Here is a 24187-nt window from a genome sequence, read left to right as displayed (position 1 = left end):
TGACCCAAAACACACCTCCAAGCTGTGTAAGGTCTTTTTGACCAAGGAGAGTGATGGAGTGCAGTTTCAGATGACCTGGCCTCCACAAACACAGACCTCAACCCAATTGAGATGGTCTGTGATGAGTTGGACCGCGTAAAGGAAAAGCTGCCAACAAGTGCTCAGCATATGTGAGAACACCTTCAAGACTATTGGAATAGCATTCCAGGTGAAGCTGGTTGAGAAAATGCCAAGTGTAAAGTTATCATAAAAGCAAAGGTTAGCTTTTTTGAATATAAAATATTGATTAACACTTGGTTACTACCGGATTCCATGCATTATTTCATAGTTGTGATGTCTTTATCATTCTACAATGGAGAAAAATAACCCTTGAACGAGGTGTGTCCAATCTTTTGACTGGTACTGTACATATGCACCTACGATCTCAAGTTAGGATTCAGGGTAATGTGCCTAGAACCAGTCATTTTGACTGATGTCATTCGGTTCTGGCCCCAATTGATACCCAGCCATTGTATCGCACCGACTGGTGTCATTAAGAAGGAAGACTTCTGCATCGCCATTGTAGTGATGCGTGCCAATCATAAGCTGCCATGCCTATATAGGCGACGACAGCTGAGGCTTCCTTTGAAAACTGACATGCTCTTTGGATTTCTGCTTCGTTCCAGCAAGGAAGAAACATTCAGAGCCAGGAAGAAGAGTTCCCACACAAACAAGGCACACCCTCAACATGAGCAACTGAGTGGACACATACAGGTAGTGTTACAAAACATGGCACATAAAACAGACTTTCATACAATCCCTCACAAGTCAAGTCAATAGTAAGGTCTGAACATAATGTCAGTCAACATATTTAATTCACAATGGCTGAAAACCAACATGATATACAGGCTAAAGACACGTAGCACATCAAGACCGGCTAAAACCATTAAAGTTTTTGAAAATGATCAATGAAGATGACTATTCCTCTAAGTTAGGTTAACATTACTGTATGATAGTGATTAGTTGTGTGTAACATGAAATACATTGTACTTGTGTTAATTGTTTTATGTATTCATGTATGCATGCATCTCTTGGTATGAGTTTTTTTTTTTAATGGTCTAACAAATCAAAAGATGGCTGGCACTCAAGCCAGGGATGGGTCAATTCAATCAAGTCTACAGCAATGAATTGTACGAGGAGAAACTTCTAGTTAGACGATAGTTTAGTATGGCAGTAAAAATCATGGTCTTTATTCAACATCAAAAGTCATTACAATGGAACAAGACAAACAGTGGTTATACACAGTGAGTTTCCAGTTAAAACATTGAGTTAATTTTTGGTGTTTTAGTTTAATCCCCTACTAAAATTGTATAGGTTTTGCATCACACTAATCAGATCCCCCACCCATTTTCTATAATTGGCATGGTACTGGCAAGGTGATAGCCATTGATTTTTGTTATCCCAAGAACTTCACCATAAACCTGTCAAACTAAAAAGGCTGTTGATACAGGCAGCCCAAACCTAATATCTTTCACACTAATTTGTATTTTGACCAAATCAGATCGACTTGGAAAAAGAGTTAATATGAAAAGATCTGTTATGATTGGTCAAAATACCAAATAGTGGAAAAAAACAGAATTGGGCTGCCCATGTAAACACAGCCAAATAATTAGTGTCATACAAGTGCAGCATTATCTTGTGATAGTGGCTATTGTTTAAGTGGGATAAAACAAAATATCAGGCACAAACAAATACCTAATGAATAGGAGAAACACCACCCAGTGTGGTTTTGGCCCCAAACCGTATTGGTGTAAAGTAGGCAAAAAGGAGGGATAGAGGACAGAAAGCCAGTTACATTCTGAACCCTATCCACTAACCCTTTTTGGTGTTAACTAGTCAGAAAGGACTGCATAGGCCTACGCAATGTGGAAATGGCCCATCCCTCTGATAGGCCAAGTGGCATTTACTCCATCTTATTTACCACTTTCAGATCTGTGAACATTCAGGGATTAGGTGTTAGGGGAAGGTGCTAGCGAACAAAATAGAGCCAGGCCAGAGTATACAACAGCAGGACAGGAGTAAATAATCGCATGTAGTAAATGGCTGGTAAAAAAACAGTGCCCCGTTCCCCCCCTTCTCTAATGGGATATAATGGATGAGTGGCCTAACCATGTTCTTGTTAACTTGGCAATAAATCCTTAAAGGCAGTCATGCTAGCCCCACTCCAACAAGGAAAAGTTGTCGACCACACAAACAAGATAGAATAATAGACCACACAAGTACGACAGAGTTCCCCTATTAAACACCATTCCAATGGATAAAGGCAAGAGCTTCCGCAAGATGTCACATTGAAAACCTCAAGTTTAACAAGAACAATCAATGCTGTTGAGAATAAAGGTGTCATTGTAAATAGTGGTTTTGGCACCCTCCAGTGGAGATTTTTCCTACCCTCCACTACAGCAGAGCGCGGAGGAATGAGAGAGAGGCGGAAAGCAAAGGTCGGCAGAGGGATAAGTGGAGGAAAGTGGTTTTTTGGGAGAGTCCATCTGGGGGTTCTTAGAAGCTGTTGAGGTCCTGCAAAGTCTGGTCCAGGGTGGCATGGATCTTGAGGTTCTCCTCCTTGGCATTGGCCAGTCTCTCTGGAGAGGGGGAGATAGAGAGAAAGGGAGAGGTTCATATTTACACTGCATCTGGATTCACAAGGGAACACGCCACACATCCCTAGGTTCCACTTTAAGGGCTAAAGAACACTGCCATAATCAACCATTGAGAGCTTATAACTGGCTTTATCCCCAATAATTAAGCCAGTTTTCTAACCGTCCTGATGGGTTCTTATTGTGATTATGCGGTTATTACATAGCCCAATATGACTGAGGTTTTAAGTCGTTTTACCCTAAAACAATATAACTGGACATGTCTAAAAATGGGAAATCTTCAGTGGTAGGGTTGCAAAGGAAGGGTATATTACTGGAAACTTTCATAGTTAACCAGTAAATTGGTAACTTTCCTGACTTTGGGGGGGTATCAGATGATATCTAGTTGCCTTTGAGTACTTCAGATTATCACAGTTGTCTAATTCTCTGGGCCTCTGGCCTTTTCACGTTTAAAAAAAATAATTTAAAAAAATACAACAGAATGAAGCTGTACAACATTATCCTAAATTTAAACCATCAACTAAGTGAATACCATTGGTGTCTAATATGAGGGTTTCAGCAGGTTGTAAATGTTGATGCCAAACTGCTGTCAGTTAACTTTTTATAGTTTGATGAGTTGCAGAGTTAATTGAAATGACATTTGATTAATTAGGCCATTATCTTGAACCATATGGTCTATTCACAAGAAACTAAAATGGACAGACTGATAAATGGAACACTATATAAAAAGAGTAATTTTTTAGTATGCTTGACTAAAATAAAAAGAGTCAAGCATATACTTCCAAAATTACCATAGATTGTAATCTTTGGCAAATTTACTTTAGATAACAGTAACTTTGGTAAATTACAAGTAGCTTTGCAACCCTATTCAGTGACTTAATTTGCTTTCATGTACCAAGCAGATTGAATAAAGGCAGCCTTCTATTCAGACAGCGCAACTGATATTTCCACTAATTGGCATTTTGACCAATCGCATCTTTACACAAATATTTTTTAAAGCTGATATGAAAAATACCAATTACTTCTAAAAAGATCAGAATTTGGGCTGCCAGTGTAAACACAGCCTAACACCATACCCAAACCACTCGCGGGTGTTCGCAAATTGATTTTGTCCCCCCACAAACGCGATCATGACAGGCAGGTTGAAATATCAAAACAAACTCAACCAATTATATTAATTTGGGGACAGGTCAAAAAGCATGAAATATTTATGGCAATTTAGCTAGGTAGCTTGCAGTTGCTAGCTAATTTGTCCTGGGATATAAAAGTAGAGTTATTTTAGGTTCTCTACTCCGACAATTAATCCACACATAACCCGGTCAACAGAATAATTTCTAGTCCTCTTCTTTTCAGGCTTTATCTTTGGACTTTATATGGCAATTGGCATCTAATAGTATTACCATGAGGACGACCGACCTCAGTTCGTGTTTCAATCACCCACGTGGGTAAAACCAATGAGGAGATGGCACGTGGGTGTCTGCTTCTATAACCCAATGAGATGGGAGAGGCATGACTTGCAGCGCATTCTGTGCCAAAAATAGAAACCACTTCTATTTTAGCACCTGGCAACACAGACGCTCGTTGGCGTGAGCACGCAGTGTGGGTGCAATGACTGCAAAATAAATGTACACACACGCATGTTATTCAACGCATGCGCACACGACGCAAGCGGTGTGGTCAGCATATAAGAAGTCTCAAAAACACAGCATTCACAGTAGGTCCACAGGATACATCTTGAGCAACACTGCTATAAAGTGTAGATAGTCGAGTGGATGTGAGATGGCATAGTGGAGCATAGTAAACAGAATGAATACTACTAAATAAAGTACCAAATAAGCAAAGAGTGCTGAAAAGGTCATATTTACCTGAGGATGGAGTAGTAGGAAGATTAAAAGATGGCCATAGGAGGGCAGACTTACTAAGTAAGCCACTAGGGCAGCGTTTCCAAAACGGTTTTGGACCTCAAGGGGTGCACGTTTGGTTTCTTGCCCTAGCACTACACAGATGATTTAAATAATCAACTAATCAAGATAACTAAATAACGAAGTTATTTACCCAGTCAGCAGGACTCTCCAACCCTGTTCCTGGAGAGCAACCGTCCTGTACGCTATCAAGTGCACCTGATTTAGCTGGTCGATAAGCTGAATAAGGTTAGTTACAGGTTTCACTTCAACTCAAGTTGTAAGAGTGTCGCTCTCCAGGAAGGGTTGAGAGCCCTGGCCTAAAGCTACTGGCAAGATGAATTAAGTCAAATTGTTAGCTATCCCTTGTCCTTTCTGTGCCAACGTAATGTTTCCATATAGGCTACTGATCATGTTACCAGGGCTACGTTCTGTTGAAAAACATTCTTGAACAGAAATTCCATGAAGAGCACCAACATACACAGGTTCTGTAGCCAAGTACCTATTTTTTCCTCAAAGAATACAGCTTGATTCTATTTCAAATAGACATGACCCATAATACTGGCGATGTTCTTTCTATTGTGCAGGCCACATTTTACTTTCATAAAAATAATATCACGGGGTGCTCTAGAACTAGGCTAGTTGCGGACCGAACCGTTAAACATTTGACTACACCTTTTTCAGTGAGATTAGCTGGCTATAGCTAACGCCCTGGGCTGCGTTCAGCAGGACAGAACGTTCAGATAGAAATATGCTATGTAGAACAAACATGCTTCTCTGGCATGTTGAATAATGGAAATGAGGTGGGAAAAGTGGGCAGATTGAAGACAACAATTTAAAAATACCTACTTTCCTACAGCCTACTCAAGGGAGAGAAACAGACTTACTATTAAACTCAATGCAGCCATTGTTTTTACATTTTGTAAAGCAGTGTTCATAAACAGGCAAATGATCGCTAACTAGAAGGCTAGCTGTGACTGGTTAGCTAAAGTGAAGCAAGAGAGTCGCCAGCACAATGTGTATGACTCGTCCTTCCCACTGCTGAAGAGAATTGCGCTGCGCAGCTGTGCAATATTGTTTGAAAAGCTCTAAATCCAGCCCACTTCGATTTTGTCTTTTATCATTTTAGTCAACTGAAATGAAAGGATTCTGGGTCTATTTAGACAGTTCTAGTCTAGCCAATTGCCAGTGAAAAATAGGTGTTTGACAAATATTTGTCACCATTTTTGTAGATCGAAATTAACACTGCATCAAGCTGATTCAGCCGTGTAGTGCTAAGACAACCAAAACATGCACCACTTGGGGTCCCTAGGACCGAGATTGGAAAACTGCACTAGGGACTGAGACGAGGCCTATTACATTAAGTGGTCACTATCCAACACTAATAGCTTACAGATGGTAGGCAATGAAAGTCACATTTATGAAAACTTAGGACACTTTTTACTGACTGAAAAACATTAAGATAGATGCCCAGGGTCCCTGCTCATCTGCGTGAACATGCCTTACGTATGCTGCAATGAGGCATGATGCCTGCAGATATGGCAGGGGCAAAAAAAAGCAATGTCCATACTGTGAGACACCTAAGACAGCGCTACAGGGAGACAGGACAGACAGCTGATCGTCCTCGCAGTGGCAGACCATGTGTAACAGCACAGGATCGGTACATCCGAACATCACACCTGCAGGACAGATACAGGACTGTAACAACCGCCCAAGTTACACCAGGAACGCACAATCTCTCCATCAGTGCTCACTGTCTGCAATAGGCAGAGGCTGGACTGAGGGCTTGTAGGCCTGTTGTAAGGCAGGTCATCACCAGACATCAACAACATTGCCTACGGCCACAAACCCACTGTCGCTGGACTAGACAGGATTGGCAAAAAAATTGCGCTCTACTGACGAGTCACGGTTTTGTCTCACCAGGGGTGATGGTCGGATTCGCGTTCATCGTAGATGGGATGAGCGTTACACAGAGGCCTGTACTCTGGAGCGGGATCAATTTGGAGGCGGAGGGTCAGTCAGTCTGGGGCGGTGTCTCACAGCATCATTGGACTGAGCTTGTTGAAGACATCCTAATACCTCATGTGGTATCCTTCCTACAGGCTCATCCTGACATGACACTGCAGCATGACGATGTCAACAGCCATACTGAACATTTTGTGCATGATTTCTTGCAAGACAGGAATATCAGTGTTCTGCCATGGGCACCGAAGAGCCCGGATCTCAATACCATTGAGCACATCTGGGACCTGTTGGATCGGAGGGTGAGGGCTAGGGCCATTCTCCCCCAGAAATGTCTGGGAACTTGCAGGTACCATGGTGGAAGAGTGAGGTAACATCTCACAGCAAGAACGAGCAAATCTGGTGCAGTCCATGAGGAGATGCACTGCAGTACTTAATGCAGCTGGTGGCCACACCAGATACTGACTTTTGATTGAACCGCCCGCCTTTGTTCAGAGACACTAATTTCTGTTAGTTACATGTCTGTGGAACTAGTTCAGGTTGTCTGTTGAATATTATGGTCATACAAATATTCACATTAAATTTGCTGAAAGTAAACAGTGAGGACATTTCTTTCCATGGCGGATTCAGGACCGCTATTTATAGAAGATGCCAAAACATGAGATAATAGATGGCGAAGTCAAAGATAGGCTAGTTGTTTCCATCTGTGGCAAAGTGTTTCCTAAATCAATGCTAGCCAGAGCTAGCGGGCTAATCTTTCAAATATGTAGTAAAAAAATACAAAATAAAAATTAGCTAGCTACTCAGAAAAAAAAATGTAAAAGTGTTGGTCACAAAATAAGATCCCAGAACTTTTCCATACACAAAAAGCTTCTCAAATTGTGCACACAAATGTATTTAGATCCCCGTTAGTGAGCATTTCTCCTTTGCCAAAATACTCCATTACAGGTGTGGCACATCAAGAAGCTGATTAAACAGCATGACCTTCAAAACAGGTTCTGGGGAGAATAAGATGCCACTAAAATGTGCAGTTTTGGGGGAGTGTGCAATTAGCATGCTGACTGTAGGAATGTCTACCAGAGCAGATGCCCGGGAATGGAATGCTAATTTCTCTACCACGAGCAAACGCCGTTTTAGAGAATTTGTTAGTACGCCCAAACGGCCTTACAACTGCAGCCCAGGACCTCCACAGCCGGCTTCTTCACATGTGGGATCGTCTGAGACCAGCCATCTGGACAGCTGATGTAACAGTTTGCACAACCGGAGAACTTCTGCACAAACGGTCAGAAACAGGTCTCAGGAAAGCTCATCTGCCTGCTCTTCGTCCTCACCAGGGTCGTGTCCTGACTGCAGTTCGGCGTCATAGCAGACTTCAGTGGGAAAATGCTCACAGTCGATGGCCACTGTAGAAGTCTGCTCTTCACAGATGGTTGACAGCATGTATGGCGTCGTGTGGGTGAGCAGTTTGCTGAAGTCAACATTGTGAACAGAGTGCCCCATGGTGGTGGTGGGGTTATGGTATGGGCAAGCATAAGCTATGCACAACGAAAACAATGGTATTTTATCAATGACAATTTGAATGCACTGAGATACCTTGACGAGATCCTGAGGCCCATTTTCGTGCCATTCATCTGCCGCAATCCATGCATTCCCAATCATGTGAAATCTATAGATTAGGGGCTATTGAATGCATTTCAATTGACTGATTGCTTTACATGAACTATAACCTCAGAAACAAATGCATGCACAGTCGAAGTTTAAAAGTTTTTGGCTAAGGTGTATGTAAACTCAGTTTATCATAATTCCTCAAATTTAATCCTAGTAAAAATTCCCTGTTTTAGGCCAGTTAGGATCACCACTATTTTAAAAATGAAATGTCAGAATAATAGTAGAGGGAATTACTCATTTCAGCTTTTATTTCTCTCATTTACATTCCCAGTGGGTCAGACGTTTACATGCACTCAATTAGCATTTGGTAGCATTGCCTTCAAATTGTTTACCTTGGGTGAAACGTTTTTGGTAGCCTTCCACAACCTTCCCACAATAAGTTGGGTGAATTTTGGCCCATTCCTCCTGACAGAGCTGATGTAACTGAGTCACGTTTATTGGCCTCCTTGCGCAAACACTCAGTTCTGCCCACAAATTTTATAGGATTGAGGCCAGGGCTTTGTGATGGCCACTCCAATACCTTGGCTGTCGTCATCAATAAGCCATTCTGCCACAACATTGGAAGTATGCTTGGGGTCATTGTCCATTTGAAAGACCCATTTGCGACCAAGCCTAAGTTTCCTGACTGATGTCTTGAGATGTTGCTTCAATACATCTTCATAATTGTCCTTCCTCATGATGCCATCTCTTTCGTGAAGTGCACTAGTCCCTCCTGCAGCAAAGCACCCCCACAACATGCCGCCACCACCGTGCTTCACAGTTGGGATGGTGTTCTTCGGTTTTCAATCCTCCCCTTCTTCCTCCAAACATAACGATGGTCATTATGACCAAACAGTTCGTTTTGGAGCAGTGGCTTCTTCCTTGCTGAGTGGCATTTCAGGTTGTGTCAATATAAGACTCGTTTTACTGTGGATATAGATACTTCTGTACTCGTATCCTCCAGCATCTTCACAAGGTCCTTTGCTGTTCTGGATTTGATCTGCACTTCTCGCACCAATGTACGTTCATCTCCAGGAGACAGAATGAGTCTCCTTACTGAGCGGTATGACGGCTGCGTGGTCCCATGGTGTTTATACTTGAGTACCATTGTTTGTACAGATGAACGTGCTACCTTCAAATTGTTCCCAAGGATGAACCAGACCTGTGGAGGTCTACATGTTCTGACGTATTGGCTGATTTTCCCAAAGATGCCCTGAGTTTGAAGGTAGACCTTGAAATACATCCACAGGTACAGCACCAATTGACTCAAATGTAAATTAGCCTAACAGAAGCTTCTAAAGCCATGACATTGTTCTCTGGAAGTTTGAGCCGTTTAAAAATGCAGTCAACCTAAGTGTACATAAACTTCCGACTTCAACTGTACACATTCAAATTGGTGTGGGAATTTCCATGTGGAGCTGATTATCCCCACTACACTGGCAGCTGTCAGTACCCTAACATGCTAACCTTATCTACACTGAACAAAAATATTAACGTAACACAAGTAGCCTTCGTTATTCTTCGGAGGAGGAACCTAAATCTGCATGTCCTCTCTAGGATAGAAAATTAAATTGAAAGTGGCTGCAAATTCCTCTGGGGGAGTGGGGGTAATGTGGATAAAGTGCTAGCTATTTGGTTAATATGTCTAAAAACTAGTTAGACAATCTGTCAGTTGACTGTTAGCTTGTCAAGGACTGGTTTTTGAAAGTTTGATAAAAGATCCATCTTTAAAAGTACTTATTTAAACTAATTGGGTTGGTTAGCAAACAAGTTCTAGGGACACCAGTTTTAATACAAAACCAGACCATTTTTGATTTTATGCTAGTTAGCATGACAAGCAACTGATTTTGCTTTGGCAACACCAGCAACCACACATGCACGCCAATAAAACAGGGATCATCAACTAGATTTAGCTGCAGGCCATTTATTTAATTGAGGGGAACATCAAAAACACATCTGGGCTGCAAATTGACCGCAAGAAGCCTAAACAGAATCTCTGCAAAAAAGAAGAAATGTCCTCACTATCAACTGCGTTTACTTTCAGCAAACTTAATGTGTAAATATTTGTATGACCATAAGATTCAGACTAACTTAACAAGTTCCACAGACATGTGACTAGTGGAATAATGTGTCCCTGAACAAAGGGGGGGGGGGGGGGGGGTCAAAATCAAAAGTCAGTCAGTCAGTTTCTGGCGTGGCCACCAGCTGCAATAAGTACGGCAATGCATCTCCTCATGGACTACACCTGATTTGCCAGTTCTTGCTGTGAGATGTTACCCCACTCTTCCACCAAGGTACCTGCAAGTTCCCGGACATTTCTGTGGGGGGGGAAATTGGCCCTAGACCTCAACCTTCGATCCAACAGGTCCCAGATGTGCTCGATGGGATTAAGATCCAGGCACGTCACTGGCCATGGCAGAACACACATTCCTGTCTTGCAGGAAATCATGCACAGAATGATCAGTATGGCTAGTGGCATTGTTATGCTGCAGGGTCATGTCAGGATAAGGCTGCAGGAAGGGTACCACATGAGGTAAGAGGATGTCTTCCCTGTAACGCACAGCGTTGATGGCCTGCAATGACAAGCTCAGTCCGATGATACTGACACACCGCCATAGACATGACAGACACTCCACCTCGATCCCGCTCCAGAGTACAGGCCTTGGTGTAACGCTCAGTCCTTCGACGATGGTGAGACAAAACCGTGACTGGTCAGTGAAGAGCACTTTTTGCCGTCTTAGGAGTCTCACAGTAGAGACATTGCAATTTATTGCCCTGGTCACATCTACAGTCCTCACGCCCCCTTGCAGCATGCCTATGGCACATTCACGTAGATGAACAGGGACCCTGGGCATATTTCTTTTGGTGTTTTTCCAGAGTCAGTAAAAGGCTTCTTTAGTGTCCTAAGTTTTCATAACTGACCTTCATTGCCTACCGTCTGTTAGCGGTTAGTGTCTTAACGACCATTCCACAGGTGCATGTTCATTAACTGTTTATGGTTCATTGAACAAGCATGGGCAACAGTGTTTAAACCCTTTACATTGAAGATCTAGCAAGTTATTTGGGTTTTTACAAATTATCTTTTAAAGACAGGATCCTGAAAAAGGTCTGTTTCTTTTTTTACTGAGTTTATGTAACCAACACAATCATTTCAAACCGTGACTATATTTGAGAACATTGTCCTGCGTAGGGTGCTGTCTTTTGGAGGGGACATTCAAACAAATGTTTAATCCTATCCCATTTCAAGAGTAGTGTGTTCACCCCGGTGTCACGGAAACCTTGCCAACCTGGCCACATTCCATCATGACCACCTAATCATCCCCCTCACTCCTAATTGGCATATATCACGCCTCACCTCTCCACCTGATAGCTTATGTGTGTTGAGCACAAAAATGGTTGCCATGCAACACTGGAGGTGGATGCTACACATTTCCCCCAACTATGTTAAGTACCTCAGTTGGTAGAAAAGTGCTATAAAAATCCAATGAAATATATATTTGTGGTATATGATTATGTCTACGGGAATACTTGGGAACAGATTTCATAAATTAAAAATCACTTGCAGCCGACTTCCTGGTGTTTTTGCAGTCTTACGTCCAACAATGAAAGTTCAGAAAACTGGATGGGGGGGGGGGGCACTAAAAGGGGAAGATTTTAACATTGAAATTACTTTAATGGCTCTAATCACATTCATATCTCATAAGCTGCACTGCTGATCAGCTCTGTATTGTAAATTGCACCATTGTGACACATCTCGTTGTACAAGTGAACAAAACCTATCCATGACTTGACCTCTTGTTTGAATGAACTTGTTGCGAGTGGCACGAGATGAGCAAATGCCCAAAATACAGATGGCACATGTTTAATGAAGTCTTCTGCTTTTCCCCTTAAAGTATGTTCTTAATTATAGTGCTAGCATGATGCTAAACACAAACGCGGAGGCGCCATCACCTCTGCTCATTAAATCAAATAGAATGTACAATTTCTAACAAAGCTATTTGTGGAAAAACAATGTGCACATGGTAAGAGAAACAGAAATAATTGTGTTCGTTGTCACTTTGAAGCTACCCTAGCCAGATCAGGCCAAAAGAGAATAAAGAAAGTAGTCGGACAGGTTATTCCTCCTCCAGTTGTTAAATGTTTATCGAGAATCACATGTACAGTGTGTAGACAAAGTAAAGAACAGTGTTTGAAGGCAAGATGGAGAAAAGAGGAAATAGCAATACAGCAAGTACAGTGCATAACAGTGAGCCAAAGATACAACAATGACTGTTGCCCAAACGGAGGGGAAAGAGGTGAGGGGAGGGAGGGAGGGATAAATGAGGGTCACAAAGAGTAATGAGAGAGTAAGTGGGGCTAAAGAAACAGGACAATAGAGTGAAAAGCACAAAAAGGGAACAGATTTAACAACGTGAGGAATGAGTGAATATTGACAGAAGAGGGAGAGCGAGAACTGCACACCCGAGATGGATGTTCAGGAGGACTGAGACAACATTCTTGAAACCACAATGTGAGAGCTTCCCGTTATCTGAAAACAGAGGGGTTGAGAAACCGTGACTACAGATTCTGAGAATCATTACATTGTTACGATTAGTAGCCATTGGGTATCACAGACTATTCTTGTGGACGTTTAGTGTATTGTTGATACGCAAAACTGCAAGCATTCAGTTATTCGGCTATTAGACACCCTTTGCCACACCACTCACATCACACAGTTATTAGGTCACAAAAATAAATTTTAGTATAAATAGTCCTGGTTGACAGGTTTCATAGCATTACTCAAGCTTTGCTTTTTGCATGATGTAGTTTGTCACGGTCTGCCAGTGCTTTAAAAATTTGAACAAATGATATGCAATGTTAGGTGACGTGTTAGAGCCAGGTGTTTTTCCTGGACACCTGGCATCAGTGAAGGGGGATATTAGGGTTGCAGTCAACCAACCCCCCCCTGCACGACAACCACACACACACATAGTAGGCCTGTATTTACATGGAAGTCATGTCATTGAGGGCGTGGTCCAACTCCTCACTAATGGCCTTGTACTTCAGTTTCTGTGCGTATAGCTCATCTGTTCAGAGAGGCCAAAGAGTGAAAGGATAATTTTTTTTTAAAGAATAGGAAGGTGTATAAAGGAGAGGGAAAGAAATAGCAGCCAAAGAGAAAGTGATGATGTATGCTAATAGCATGATTAAGCCAGAACAGGACTTCTCCTGTAGACAGTGCAGTGGGAAATACAGGAGTTAAGGCAAAGTGGCTGGATCCTACCTTCCAGATCATCGATGGTCTTTTCCAGCTTAGCCACAGACCTCTCAGCAAACTCAGCACGAGTCTCAGCCTAAGAGAAGTCAAAAACAAAGCCTTCAATCAAGATACTAGACAACCTAGACTAAAGGTTAATTTGGGACTACAAAAGCAACCGAACCAAAAACTACTATAACAAATGCAATGCACAAGACAAACTACAAAACGAGACATCCAGACAAATAACAGATCAGAAAAAAAATACCCACCGATGAGCCATTAACTAGTATCAAAGAAATATCCTTGAGGAATTTAACATAAATATCCCCCCCACCCCCCATTAATCACCCCGGAACGCCAAACTAGATACTATAAGGGGACGTCATAGACAACGCATGAACTTAGACTTCCCTGAATTTTGCTTGAGAGTGTCAACCATGTGCAATTATATCTACCAAATGAAGGGTTTTTACAATTCTATACATCAGAGTTCCCCAACTGGTGACCCGAGGGCCAAGATTTTATTTTAATGCTGGACATAAGACTAAAAACCCTAGCAAATCAGTGCCAAGCTATTTCTGTTTTTGAAATATGTTCCAAACTATTCCCACGTATAGAGATACTGTATGTGATCGTATACAAACGTAAGCAAGGATCTAAATTATTGTTTTAGTCAGGATTTATATCCGTTTGGGCTTCTTTGCAGTCAATTTGCAGTCTACAAATTTGTAACATGTCCGGCCCCCTGACCATTCACTCCAAAAACAATTAGCATAACAATATCAGCCCGCATGTGAATCTAGTGATGATACCTGCTCTACAGGTTATCCACTTACCTCTTTGAGCTTGTCAGTCAGGATCTTAATCTCTTCCTCATACTTGTCCTCCTTCTGGGAGTACTGTAATAGAAGATAGGATTGTCAGTTTAAAGTGCATGTAGAACACAGACTCAAATATAACACATCACCCCAATCTCATGTCAAAGACCAGTTTATCGATGCTGCAATAGGATTCTTAACATGCCATTATTATGCATGTTAATTTAGTTCAATAATTAGACAAATATCAATGACAACCCATGTGACTTGCTTGCTGAGATTGCAATTCCCAGTTGGACTGCAGTGTCTCGATTGCCCAATCACTGATAGCAAAATGAAATGTACCCAAATAAAATGGATTAGGCAACAAAAAACCTGCGTAATACATTAAATTGAAACATTTCCATGCAAAACATTTATTTTGCCAAAGTTCTGAATATTTTTCCCCATTGGGACAGGCCACCGGTAAAACATAACAGAGGAATACCAGAACACTACAGTCCATAAAAGATGGAAGTAGAATACCACTTATTTAACCTTTATTCCACTGAAACAGCTTTACTTGTAGGGATGTTTACTGTGCATCTGCTTATGCAAGAATGTAGAGGGAACAATCATAAACCTGGGTTGTGTTCATTAAGTCAATGGAAAACCTTCTTCAAAGGTTTTGCAACCAAAAACAAGTCCCAGTAGTCTCGTTTCAGTATTTTCTTCTGGTTGGTGCCTAAAGAACACAGACCTGGAAGAAGTGTGCATTTGCATTCCACTGCTGGGTCATTGGAAGATAACGATTACAAAGGGGGTGAAAAGGAACCATTCATTATGGCCCCATTGCCTCTTCGACATAAGAATAACATGACATTTTATCTATATATTATATTAGACCAAAGCCTAAACTTAGTATGGGGGTGCTTGTCCATGCAGGCCTTTGGTCCAATCAGAAATATAGAGATTAAATAAACTCCATGCAAGTGTGACCTTTCTAGAAATTATAAACATAGGCTGTAAAAGGCATTGATGACAAGAATGGATGTCTTGAAGGGGTAGGGGGTATTCAAGCCTAGAATGGAGGTAAAATGCCAAAGGGCAATTAAATACACAGACCAATTAACCCAAGGGTAACTGCCTGGGCTATATGGATAGGTAGTACACACCACCAATGTTGTTCAAGGCAGAGTCAATACAGAACCTTTGGTGTAGGGTGAATACAGCAGCTGCACTCAAATGCTGCTCACACAGATGCATTATTATCTATCAACTGCAACATGTGCAAAGACATTTGTCAACACATTCCTTACTAAATTCATTTGCTCAGATAGTCACAAAAAAAAACATGCCCACACACAGGTAACATGCTGGTGTAATTTGAGGTTCACACAACCAGGTAAAATGCCAACACACACTACCTTCTCCGCCTGGGCCTCCAGGGACTTAAGGTTATTGGTGACGTTTTTCAGCTCCTCCTCCAGTTCAGCACATTTACTGGATTTGAGGAGAGGTCACCATTGAGTTTGTTTCAAGAGAACAAGGAGAGATGGCACAGAGGGTGACGAGGGCAGAGCAGTGTAAAAAGGAGGGAAAGAAAGAGCAGCAGTGTGAAAACATCGTCAATATGGTTAAAGATATTTGATGGCGAGAGATGACAGAAATAGAGTTGGCGGTGTGGCACAGATACAGTAGTTAGGGAACATGAAGAATGAGTGCCTTTTGACAGAAACGGCAGAGAAAAGGCACGAGGCTAACCACAGACCGCGGCGGTCACAGACCCTTGACACTACCATATCTCTGTATTAAAGTGAGCCCACATGTCACAACAGGAAATCAGTTTAAGCAACATCCCTAACGAAAGATAAGCTATGAGTAATGTTCACAGTCATTAGAATGGCATGCTTTAGGCTGGAGATGTCCTTATGAGGGCATTAAAAAAAAGTGAGTAGTGCATGCTCGAGTTCTCATGAGTCAAATACTGAGTTGTGTTCAGTAGGGCACACCTTAGCAAAACGTTCTGCAACAGAAAACTAAAGTGTGTTACTGGATGAGTCGAGATGGCATCTCCCATTTCACCCAGTTTCAATCCTACTAAACATGAACCTGAACTCTCCCATAGACTTTAGAGCTGTAGGATGTCACTTAATACACACTGGATTTCATGCAAACAGGTTAAGAAAAGAGAAGGGAAGGGAAAGGGAGGCAAGGTAGAGACTGACATGGTAAGGAAAGAGAAGGCTGAATTTGGCAAGTCCTGGAGTCATCCAAAGGGGACCACCCGTTTGTCCGGAGGCCACAAGTCTGATTACTTCTTTCTCCTTACACAGGAAACACTTTCCCTGTCCACTTATTGAGATAAATAGTTCCAATACTATCCATTAATAGTTCCAATACTATCCATAAATCTCAAGCCTGATGTTCTACCAATGGTAGGTTACACTAAAGCACATTATTCAGTTGAGCATAAACACACATACAGTCTCAACACACATTCACAGTAGAGGTCGACCGATTAGGATTTTAACGCCGATACTGATTATTGGAGGACCAAATAAAGTTAATACCCATTAATCGGACGATTTTAATTTATTTATAATAACGACAATTACAACAATACTGAATGAACACTTATTTTAACTTAATATAATACATCGATAAAAATCAATTAAGCCCCAAATAAATAATGAAACATGTTCAATTTGGTTTAAATAATGCACAAAAAAGTGTCGGAGAAGTAAAAGTGTAATATGTGCCATGTAAAAAAGCTAACCTTTAAGTTCCTTGCTCAGAACATGAGAACATATGAAAGCTGGTAGTTCCTTTTAACATGAGACGTCAATATTCCAAGGTAAGAGGTTTTAGGTTTAGGTTTTGCTCACATTGTATAGAATTGTTTATACTGTATGTTTGTTTTACTCCATGTGTAACTCTGTCATTGTATCTGTCAAACTGCTTTGCTGTATCTTGGCCAGGTCGCAATTGTAAATGAGAAGTTGTTCTCAACTTGCCTACCTGGTTAAATAAAGGTGAAATATATATTTTTTAAAGGTTGTAGTTAATATAGTATTTATAGGACTATTTCTCTCTATACCATTTGTATTTCATATACCTTTGACTATTGGATGTTCTTATAGGCACTTCAGTATTGCAGTGTAACAGTATAGCTTCCGTCCCTCTCCTCGCCCCTACCTGGGCTCGAACCAGGAACACGTCCACAACAGCCACCCTCGAAGCATCGTTACCCATCACTCCACAAAAGCCGCGGCCCTTGCAGAGCAAGGGGTACAACTACTCCAAGTCTCAGAGCGAGTGACGTTTGAAACGCTATTAGCGCACACCGCGCTAACTAGCTAGCCATTTCACATCGGTTACACCAGCCTAATCTCGAGAGTTGATAGGCTTGAAGTCATAAACAGCGCAATGCTTGAAGCATTGCGAAGAGCTGGCAAATGCACTAAAGTGCTGTTTGAATGAATGCTTACGAGCCTGCTGCTGCCTACCATCGCTCAGTCAGACTGCTCTATCAAATCATAACATAGAAATATGAGCCTTAGGCCATTAATATGGTCGAATCTGGAAACTATCATTTCGAAAACATTAATTATTATTTTTTATTTATTTTAGCTAAATATGCAGGTTTAAAAATATATACTTCTGTATTGATGTTTAGGTAGTCGTGCACCTATTGTGCTTTTTTCGCAAATGCGCTTTTGTTAAATCATCCCGTTTGGCGAAGTCAGCTGTCTTTGTTAGGAAGAAATAGTCTTCACACAGTTCGCAACGAGGCAGGTGGCCCAAGCTGCTGCATATACCCCGACTCTGTTGCAAGAGAAGTGACACAATTTACCTAGTTAAAAGAAATTCATGTTACCAGGCAATAATAACTAAATATGCAGGTTTAAAAATATATACTTGTGTATTGATTTTAAGAAAGACATTGATGTTTATGGTTATGTACACGTTGGAGCAACGACAGTCCTTTTCCCGCGAAAGCGCACCACATTGATTATATGCAACGCAGGACACGCTAGATAAACTAGTAATATCAACCATGTGTAGTTAACAGGTGATTATGTTTGTTTTTTATAAGGTTAATGCTAACTAGCAACTTACCTTGGCTTCTTAATGCATTCACATAAAAGGCAGGGTCCTCGTGGAGTGCAATGAGAGGCAGGTGGTGAGCGTGTTGGACTAATTAACTGTAAGGTTGCAAGATTGTCAGCTAGGGGATTCAAGGTAAATATCTGTCATTCTGCCCCTGAACAAGGCAGTTAAACCACCGTTTCTAGGCCATCATTGAAACTAAGAATGTGTTCTTAACTGACTTAGTTAAATAAAGGTGTAAAAATAAAAAATGTCCAAACATACCGACTTCTGATTGTTATGAAAACTTGAAAATCGGCTCAAATTTAATCGGCCATTCCGATTAATCGGTCGATCTCTAATACACAGTAGGGTGTCCAATCAAAAAATAATATTTGGACCAATGGGTCAATTTATGTTAATAAATTTGAGTTTTTACCCTAGTGGGATGGCCAGAATTACGGTGACTAAATAAACAGAGGCCAGAGGGGGGAAAACAAGAACAAAAATAAGGACAACAGCATTGCATCAGCTAGGCTGGATTCTGTGTAAGAAGTAGCCTACTGGCTACCTTTGCCATTGAGCTTGTCATCCTTCTCAAGTCCACAGGACAAAAAAAAACAGAGGTGAGATGGATAGAGTGAGACATGACATGTAGTATTTTATATTTTAGTTTTCGCTTTTCATAAATTCCTGTTCTTTTTAAAAGATTCCACAAAAAACAAGCATACCTCTGAAATGTCAAAGGAGCACTGAGTGTATACCAAGCGTTATATTTTCAAAGATTAATGCATTTAATTCAGCCCGTGTCAGTTTTGCTTATTGTGACCTGCAGAAACAACTGAAGACGACCACAAAATGTAGAATACGCAAAAGTTATGAGAAACCTGCACGCCATGTCAACAGAGCTCGGTGCTTATTATCAGATGTATTAGGTTAAGAAATCTGACTTATCGGAGAAAGACAACACTGAATGATTCAGAACATGAATAATCATAGTTGTCTCTGTAAAATGTATTTTAAAACATAAGGCAGTGAAGTTACCACCAAAGCGTGTTTCCACCCACTCAGCCCAGAGTGGGTGGACACCCTACACCCTCATTTTTAGCTTACACACACTGAAGTATAGGCATGTGTACCATATATATTCACGCCAGACACACAAACGCACTCTCTACCTGGTCTTCAGAGGCCTGCAGGGACTTCAGAGATTGGTCGAAACCCCTCAGCTCCTCCTCCAGGGCCCTGGCTTTGCTGTTAGTGCAGGGAGGGGGCGGAATCACGCATAAACATGCGGAACATGGAGGGGGTCATGCGTGGAATTTAGGTCGGAACCCCAGAAACATGCACAGAGACAGAGGGAGGGCAATTTCTCATTAGGATACAGAACCATTGTTATGCATACACACTTGTTTATTCTCATGGCTGTGGGAACAGTGAGGATAGGGCCAGTTTGGGATGATACCGGGAGTGGGAAAGGTATAATGCAGATCCGGATCAAACGCATTCAAAAAACTTGAGCTGTGCTTGATTTATTTGGTCTGATAAAATGAAACCAATGTAATAGTCCCAAAAGTGCAAACTAAGCAGTATTTTTTATTTTGTCTTCAAGCAGCCATGGCAGGGTTCAAGCTATGGCCCCACAGCACCACCATCAGGACAAATAGCAATACGATTTGCAACATCTGTACTCCTTAACATGCTTAATTAACATATCAGAACTCAACATAAAACAGATCATGTACTATGCTTTTGATGCATTTTGGACAATTTGTAATAATGTTGACTACTTCAAAATGTCTTCTCCAGAATCGCTGGCACCAAATTTGGTATATAGCATCTTTGGACGCACATCTTCAAAACGCTACGTTTTCCAAGACTCTCGCTCAAACATGGCCGCTATAAGCCAATAAGCTTGCATGAATGTTCTTTCCTGTCCCAGTGCCGCCATCCTCTGCAGGTTAGCTAGACTCAAATCCCCGAGCCAAATTTCATCAGATCAAGAGTTAGTGTGACCGATTTGAAAATGCTTGCATATGTTGAGTATTGACAGTGTTATGAACGTGTGTCAAGTTGTTACAAATAATCACATCTGCGTTACAATATATGCATTTATGTGCCAGGTCAAGCCCACTTGAATGTTTATTGGTCGGTATGTTTGAGATGCTACCCACACTAGCGCATACGGGGTGAGGGGCGTGACCTTTAAAAATGTTCATCTTCCATAACTTGTTATAGCGCCACAATGTGGCCAATTGGCATGGCACTGCATGACATTGTGTGGTCCAGCTTTGCCGCTTGAACCTCTAACAATGCATTAGACTCTGGCCTGGTATAATAATGATGGAGACGAGGAATTGTTTAAATATAGTTCACAAAAATAATCTACGTGAAAATTCACAATGCATGTCTGCATTCTGCATTAGTGGTAGGTGTGTGACAACAGTATGTTTAGGACAACAGAGCTACAATGCAGTACATGTTAGATAGTATTCTGTGTAGTAGGTGTGTACATTCCTTAGAGGGAAAAGGTCAGTATATCCACATCATTTGACAGAATAATCTTTGACAGTGTTGAACAGGTGTTAACATACCACCAGCGTAGTTATGCGTATATGTGTCTGTGTTACTATTGTGCAGTTCAATCATGTGGCAACTCACGCCTCAGCAAGCTCTGCCCTCTCCTCTGTGCGCTCGTGATCCCCTTCGATGATCAGCAGTTTACGAGCCACCTGTAGACACACGCACAGGATTATTTAGTGCCAGTTGCAGACGGAAACAATTGCTCGCAAGATTGGCGCAGATGGTGTACAGGTGATGTATGTGTGGGGAGAGACGCCCATTTTGGATATAAATTATGTACATGTCGGCCAAAACTGTACTAGTGAGCTTACAGCCTCGCGTGAGAGGAAAGGTATGTGATAACCTCATCCACTTTGTGTTTCGATGAGGACGTTACATTGTGTGTGTGTGTGTGCTTATGAGGTAGTACTGAAGCAGCATGGCGTGTGTGTACATGATCATACCAATTTTAACACACGTATTGTATTACCTAACATTACCTTCTCCCAGAAATGTTGCGCAACTATCCAAGGCTAGTTCAGGCACAGCAGGCAGTTCTGTTCATTCTGAGAACTCTGCCGTGTGTGATATCCTTACCTCCTCGTATTTGCGATCGGCCTCCTCAGCAATGTGCTTGGCCTCTTTCAGCTGGATCTCCTGTAGCTCCATCTTTTCCTCATCCTTCAGGGCTCGGTTCTCAATCACCTTCATGCCCCTGGAACCAACACAGGCACACATTAAACATATTGTATCGTGTAGAGATTTGTTTGGCCTATCCTAACTTGAGAGCCTACCATTTTGTGGTAATAGGCCAATACTGGATATTAGACTTTGGATATTTCTCAAACTAAACACACTCTTAATATTTACACTGTCAGCAGCATGTGACACTACATTTCACAGTCTGGGAGGGACAACAGAGGGAGAAACTCAACAGTGCGTCAAAGAAAACACATCCAATCAATTAACATTATTGGCTGGGCCAATAATGACTCATGTGGAGAGAGAGACAGACAATCGTCAAAGATACTGGTAACTAACCTAAGATTAATAATCTGTGTCATTTACAATGGGAGCAAATGAAGTACAACAGGCAGAACAAGCAAGGTGGGAAGAGGCAAGCAAGAGCTAGTGAAATCCTATTGGCGCATTTAAGCAAGTATTCACATGTTTCTGTTGGGGAATAGTCTGAAGTGCATGTGTGCAATAACTCAATTCACCCTTGCACTCCTAAATTTAAAAAGATATATTTTTTTGTATACTTTGTTCAATCTGTTAGTAACATATTTTAGTTTCAGGTACAGAAAACAATATTTCATCAACAAAACAATTGTTGGCGAAGTTTCATGTAGCGCCATATTCCCCCACTGGACTTCTTATCACCATATTTGAAGGCAAGTTTTAAACAGATTTACACCCCTGTGATGTGTCTGGGTTTCCCCTTTTGTCTGTGCCATCGTTGCTATGTGCTTTCACTTCCTGACCAACAACGATGATAAACTGACAAGGTTAAGACCATAACGACCAAGGCCAAGACCCCTTTTCTCAATATGTTGTCTTACCTCACGGAGCAAATGTTGAAAAGTTACACTTCATTGCAGCATAGGGCCTTTTATTATACTAATAAATCATTTAGTGGGTGCTTATACTTGTCCTATTTCACACATGCACAAGTGTATGTAAATGAATGCAGACGACACTTACGTAAGCCATTCCCAACAGTTGACCAGGTTATGTTAGAGATACAAATCGGACTTTGTTGCCTTAGAGAAAGCCCTGGTTGTACATAATGTGGGCAAGACTAAATACATGTTGTAGCATGCTAGCAGACAGACTTCCAGTCATTGCGCTAGCACTAACTTTCTTCATACTGGACAGACATAAAATGGTATCCTGACTCTGGAGAAGTATCCCTTTAAACGGTGGTGTTTGGAGCATTAGTGTGTGGGCTTCTTTTCCCTTTTCTGTGAACGTGTCCCACTGACCTCTCACTTTCGTCCGCAGCCTTCTCTGCCTCCTCCAGTTTCTGCAGAGCAGTGGCCAGTCGCTCCTGGGCCCTGTCCAACTCCTCCTCAACCAGCTGGATACGCCGGTTCAGGGAAGCAACCTCAGCCTCAGCCTTTATCGGGGGGGGGGAGGGGGGGAAGAGTTGCTCCAAATGTCAGTATACTGCCCAAATTTAAATGGAATTTACCCCTACCCTGCTTAGAACATACAGTACAGAATTGTTTGTATATGCCGTCATATAGGATTTATATAGTGCTTTTTCTAGTGCTCAAAGCACTTAACAGTGCATCATATCACACCTCGTCCACCGATACGAGGCTAGACAATGTTCCAGTCAGATGGCCATTCTTTCACTTTGATTTTTTCAACACAGCCATCCAGTACACAGTTCATGTTCAGTGTAGCACAACATTTCAACCATACAATATCTGTTACCTTGTATTCTCCAATGAAAATATATTGTGGGGAAAAGACAATCTGCATAAATGTTATCCTACCAATTTCTTGTTAGTTTTCATGGTTAACCTTCATTGAATAGAGGTCACTAGACTGGCTATAACAATTTGCCAGTGTACCCAGGTATACAGACAGATGACAGAAGAAAAGAGATGGCCATAGATGGACAGATGAGAAAGAGGGGAGAGACATTGACACGCATTAAAGACTAGCCATATCAAGCTAAAGGACTCTACTCTTTAGCTGTACACCTACCATGCTTTCTGTCTAATGCGAGGCGGTGAAATGCATGGGGTCACAATTTCCTTCTCAATGGTCCAGACGAACTTTCATTGCAATCAGAGTTTAATTAGTGCTGAAATTCTGGTTTATTTTAGCTTTTTTAATTTTTTGTAACTAATTGACCAACATAAGGTCAATTATTTTAATTGCATTTGGTTAGTTTTTTCCCCGTGAGCTCAACACAACTTCTCTATCAAGCATGAACTGTGGAACATTGTAGGAAGGTGTAGTTAACAGGCCATTCGTTGAACCAGGCAATGGCCCATCACGTCATCGGGCCAACGCGTGGCAGGAGCAGCCCATCTCAAATCAAACAGTAACGTTGACGTCAAATGGGCAGCATGGTGCATTTATTGTCCACAAAATAAATATTTGAATTTTCTAACTAGTTTTCACTAGGAAGGCAGGTAAAGCGTTATGAAAGGCAATTACTTTTGCATGTGGAAAACAGAATCCAACTCATTCCTACAAGTGCTTAATAATTACATCACTTTCGTTTTGAACAAACTTTGCCATCGGCAAACACGGAGACTTTGCTCACACCCAGAAGGCAAACTGATTCCAAAACGAATGCAATAAACACTAGCCCGGTTCACCCTGGGCATTAAA

The 24187-nt window shown here is 41.6% G+C and overlaps 1 protein-coding gene across 7 annotated transcripts in view; it reads right to left on the bottom strand.

The window, feature by feature from the left end:
* Positions 1-1200: 1200 nt before the first annotated feature.
* The window catches only part of LOC124012645 (tropomyosin alpha-3 chain), a 33761-nt gene continuing 10774 nt past the window's right edge, over positions 1201-24187 (bottom strand). For 2 of the 7 annotated variants that reach the window (XM_046326491.1, XM_046326494.1), the window contains exons 3-10: positions 22819-22952; positions 21431-21548; positions 20933-21003; positions 19450-19525; positions 14219-14281; positions 13407-13476; positions 13131-13209; positions 12266-12671 (exon numbers count right to left, since the gene is read on the bottom strand). In XM_046326491.1, coding sequence (XP_046182447.1) covers positions 12668-12671; positions 13131-13209; positions 13407-13476; positions 14219-14281; positions 19450-19525; positions 20933-21003; positions 21431-21548; positions 22819-22952 — 615 coding nt within the window. In that variant the 3' untranslated portion in view covers positions 12266-12667. Of the gene's footprint in view, positions 2619-12265; positions 12672-13130; positions 13210-13406; positions 13477-14218; positions 14282-15606; positions 15683-19449; positions 19526-20932; positions 21004-21430; positions 21549-22818; positions 22953-24187 lie in introns of those variants that run through there. The other 5 variants (XM_046326490.1, XM_046326493.1, XM_046326492.1 and 2 more) reach the window with 3 other exon arrangements.

This window comes from Oncorhynchus gorbuscha, linkage group LG24, assembly GCF_021184085.1.
Source record: "Oncorhynchus gorbuscha isolate QuinsamMale2020 ecotype Even-year linkage group LG24, OgorEven_v1.0, whole genome shotgun sequence".
Lineage (NCBI taxonomy): Eukaryota > Metazoa > Chordata > Actinopteri > Salmoniformes > Salmonidae > Oncorhynchus > Oncorhynchus gorbuscha.
The sequence above is the reverse complement of the archived record's forward strand: the minus strand, read 5'-3'. Positions and strand labels throughout refer to the sequence as shown.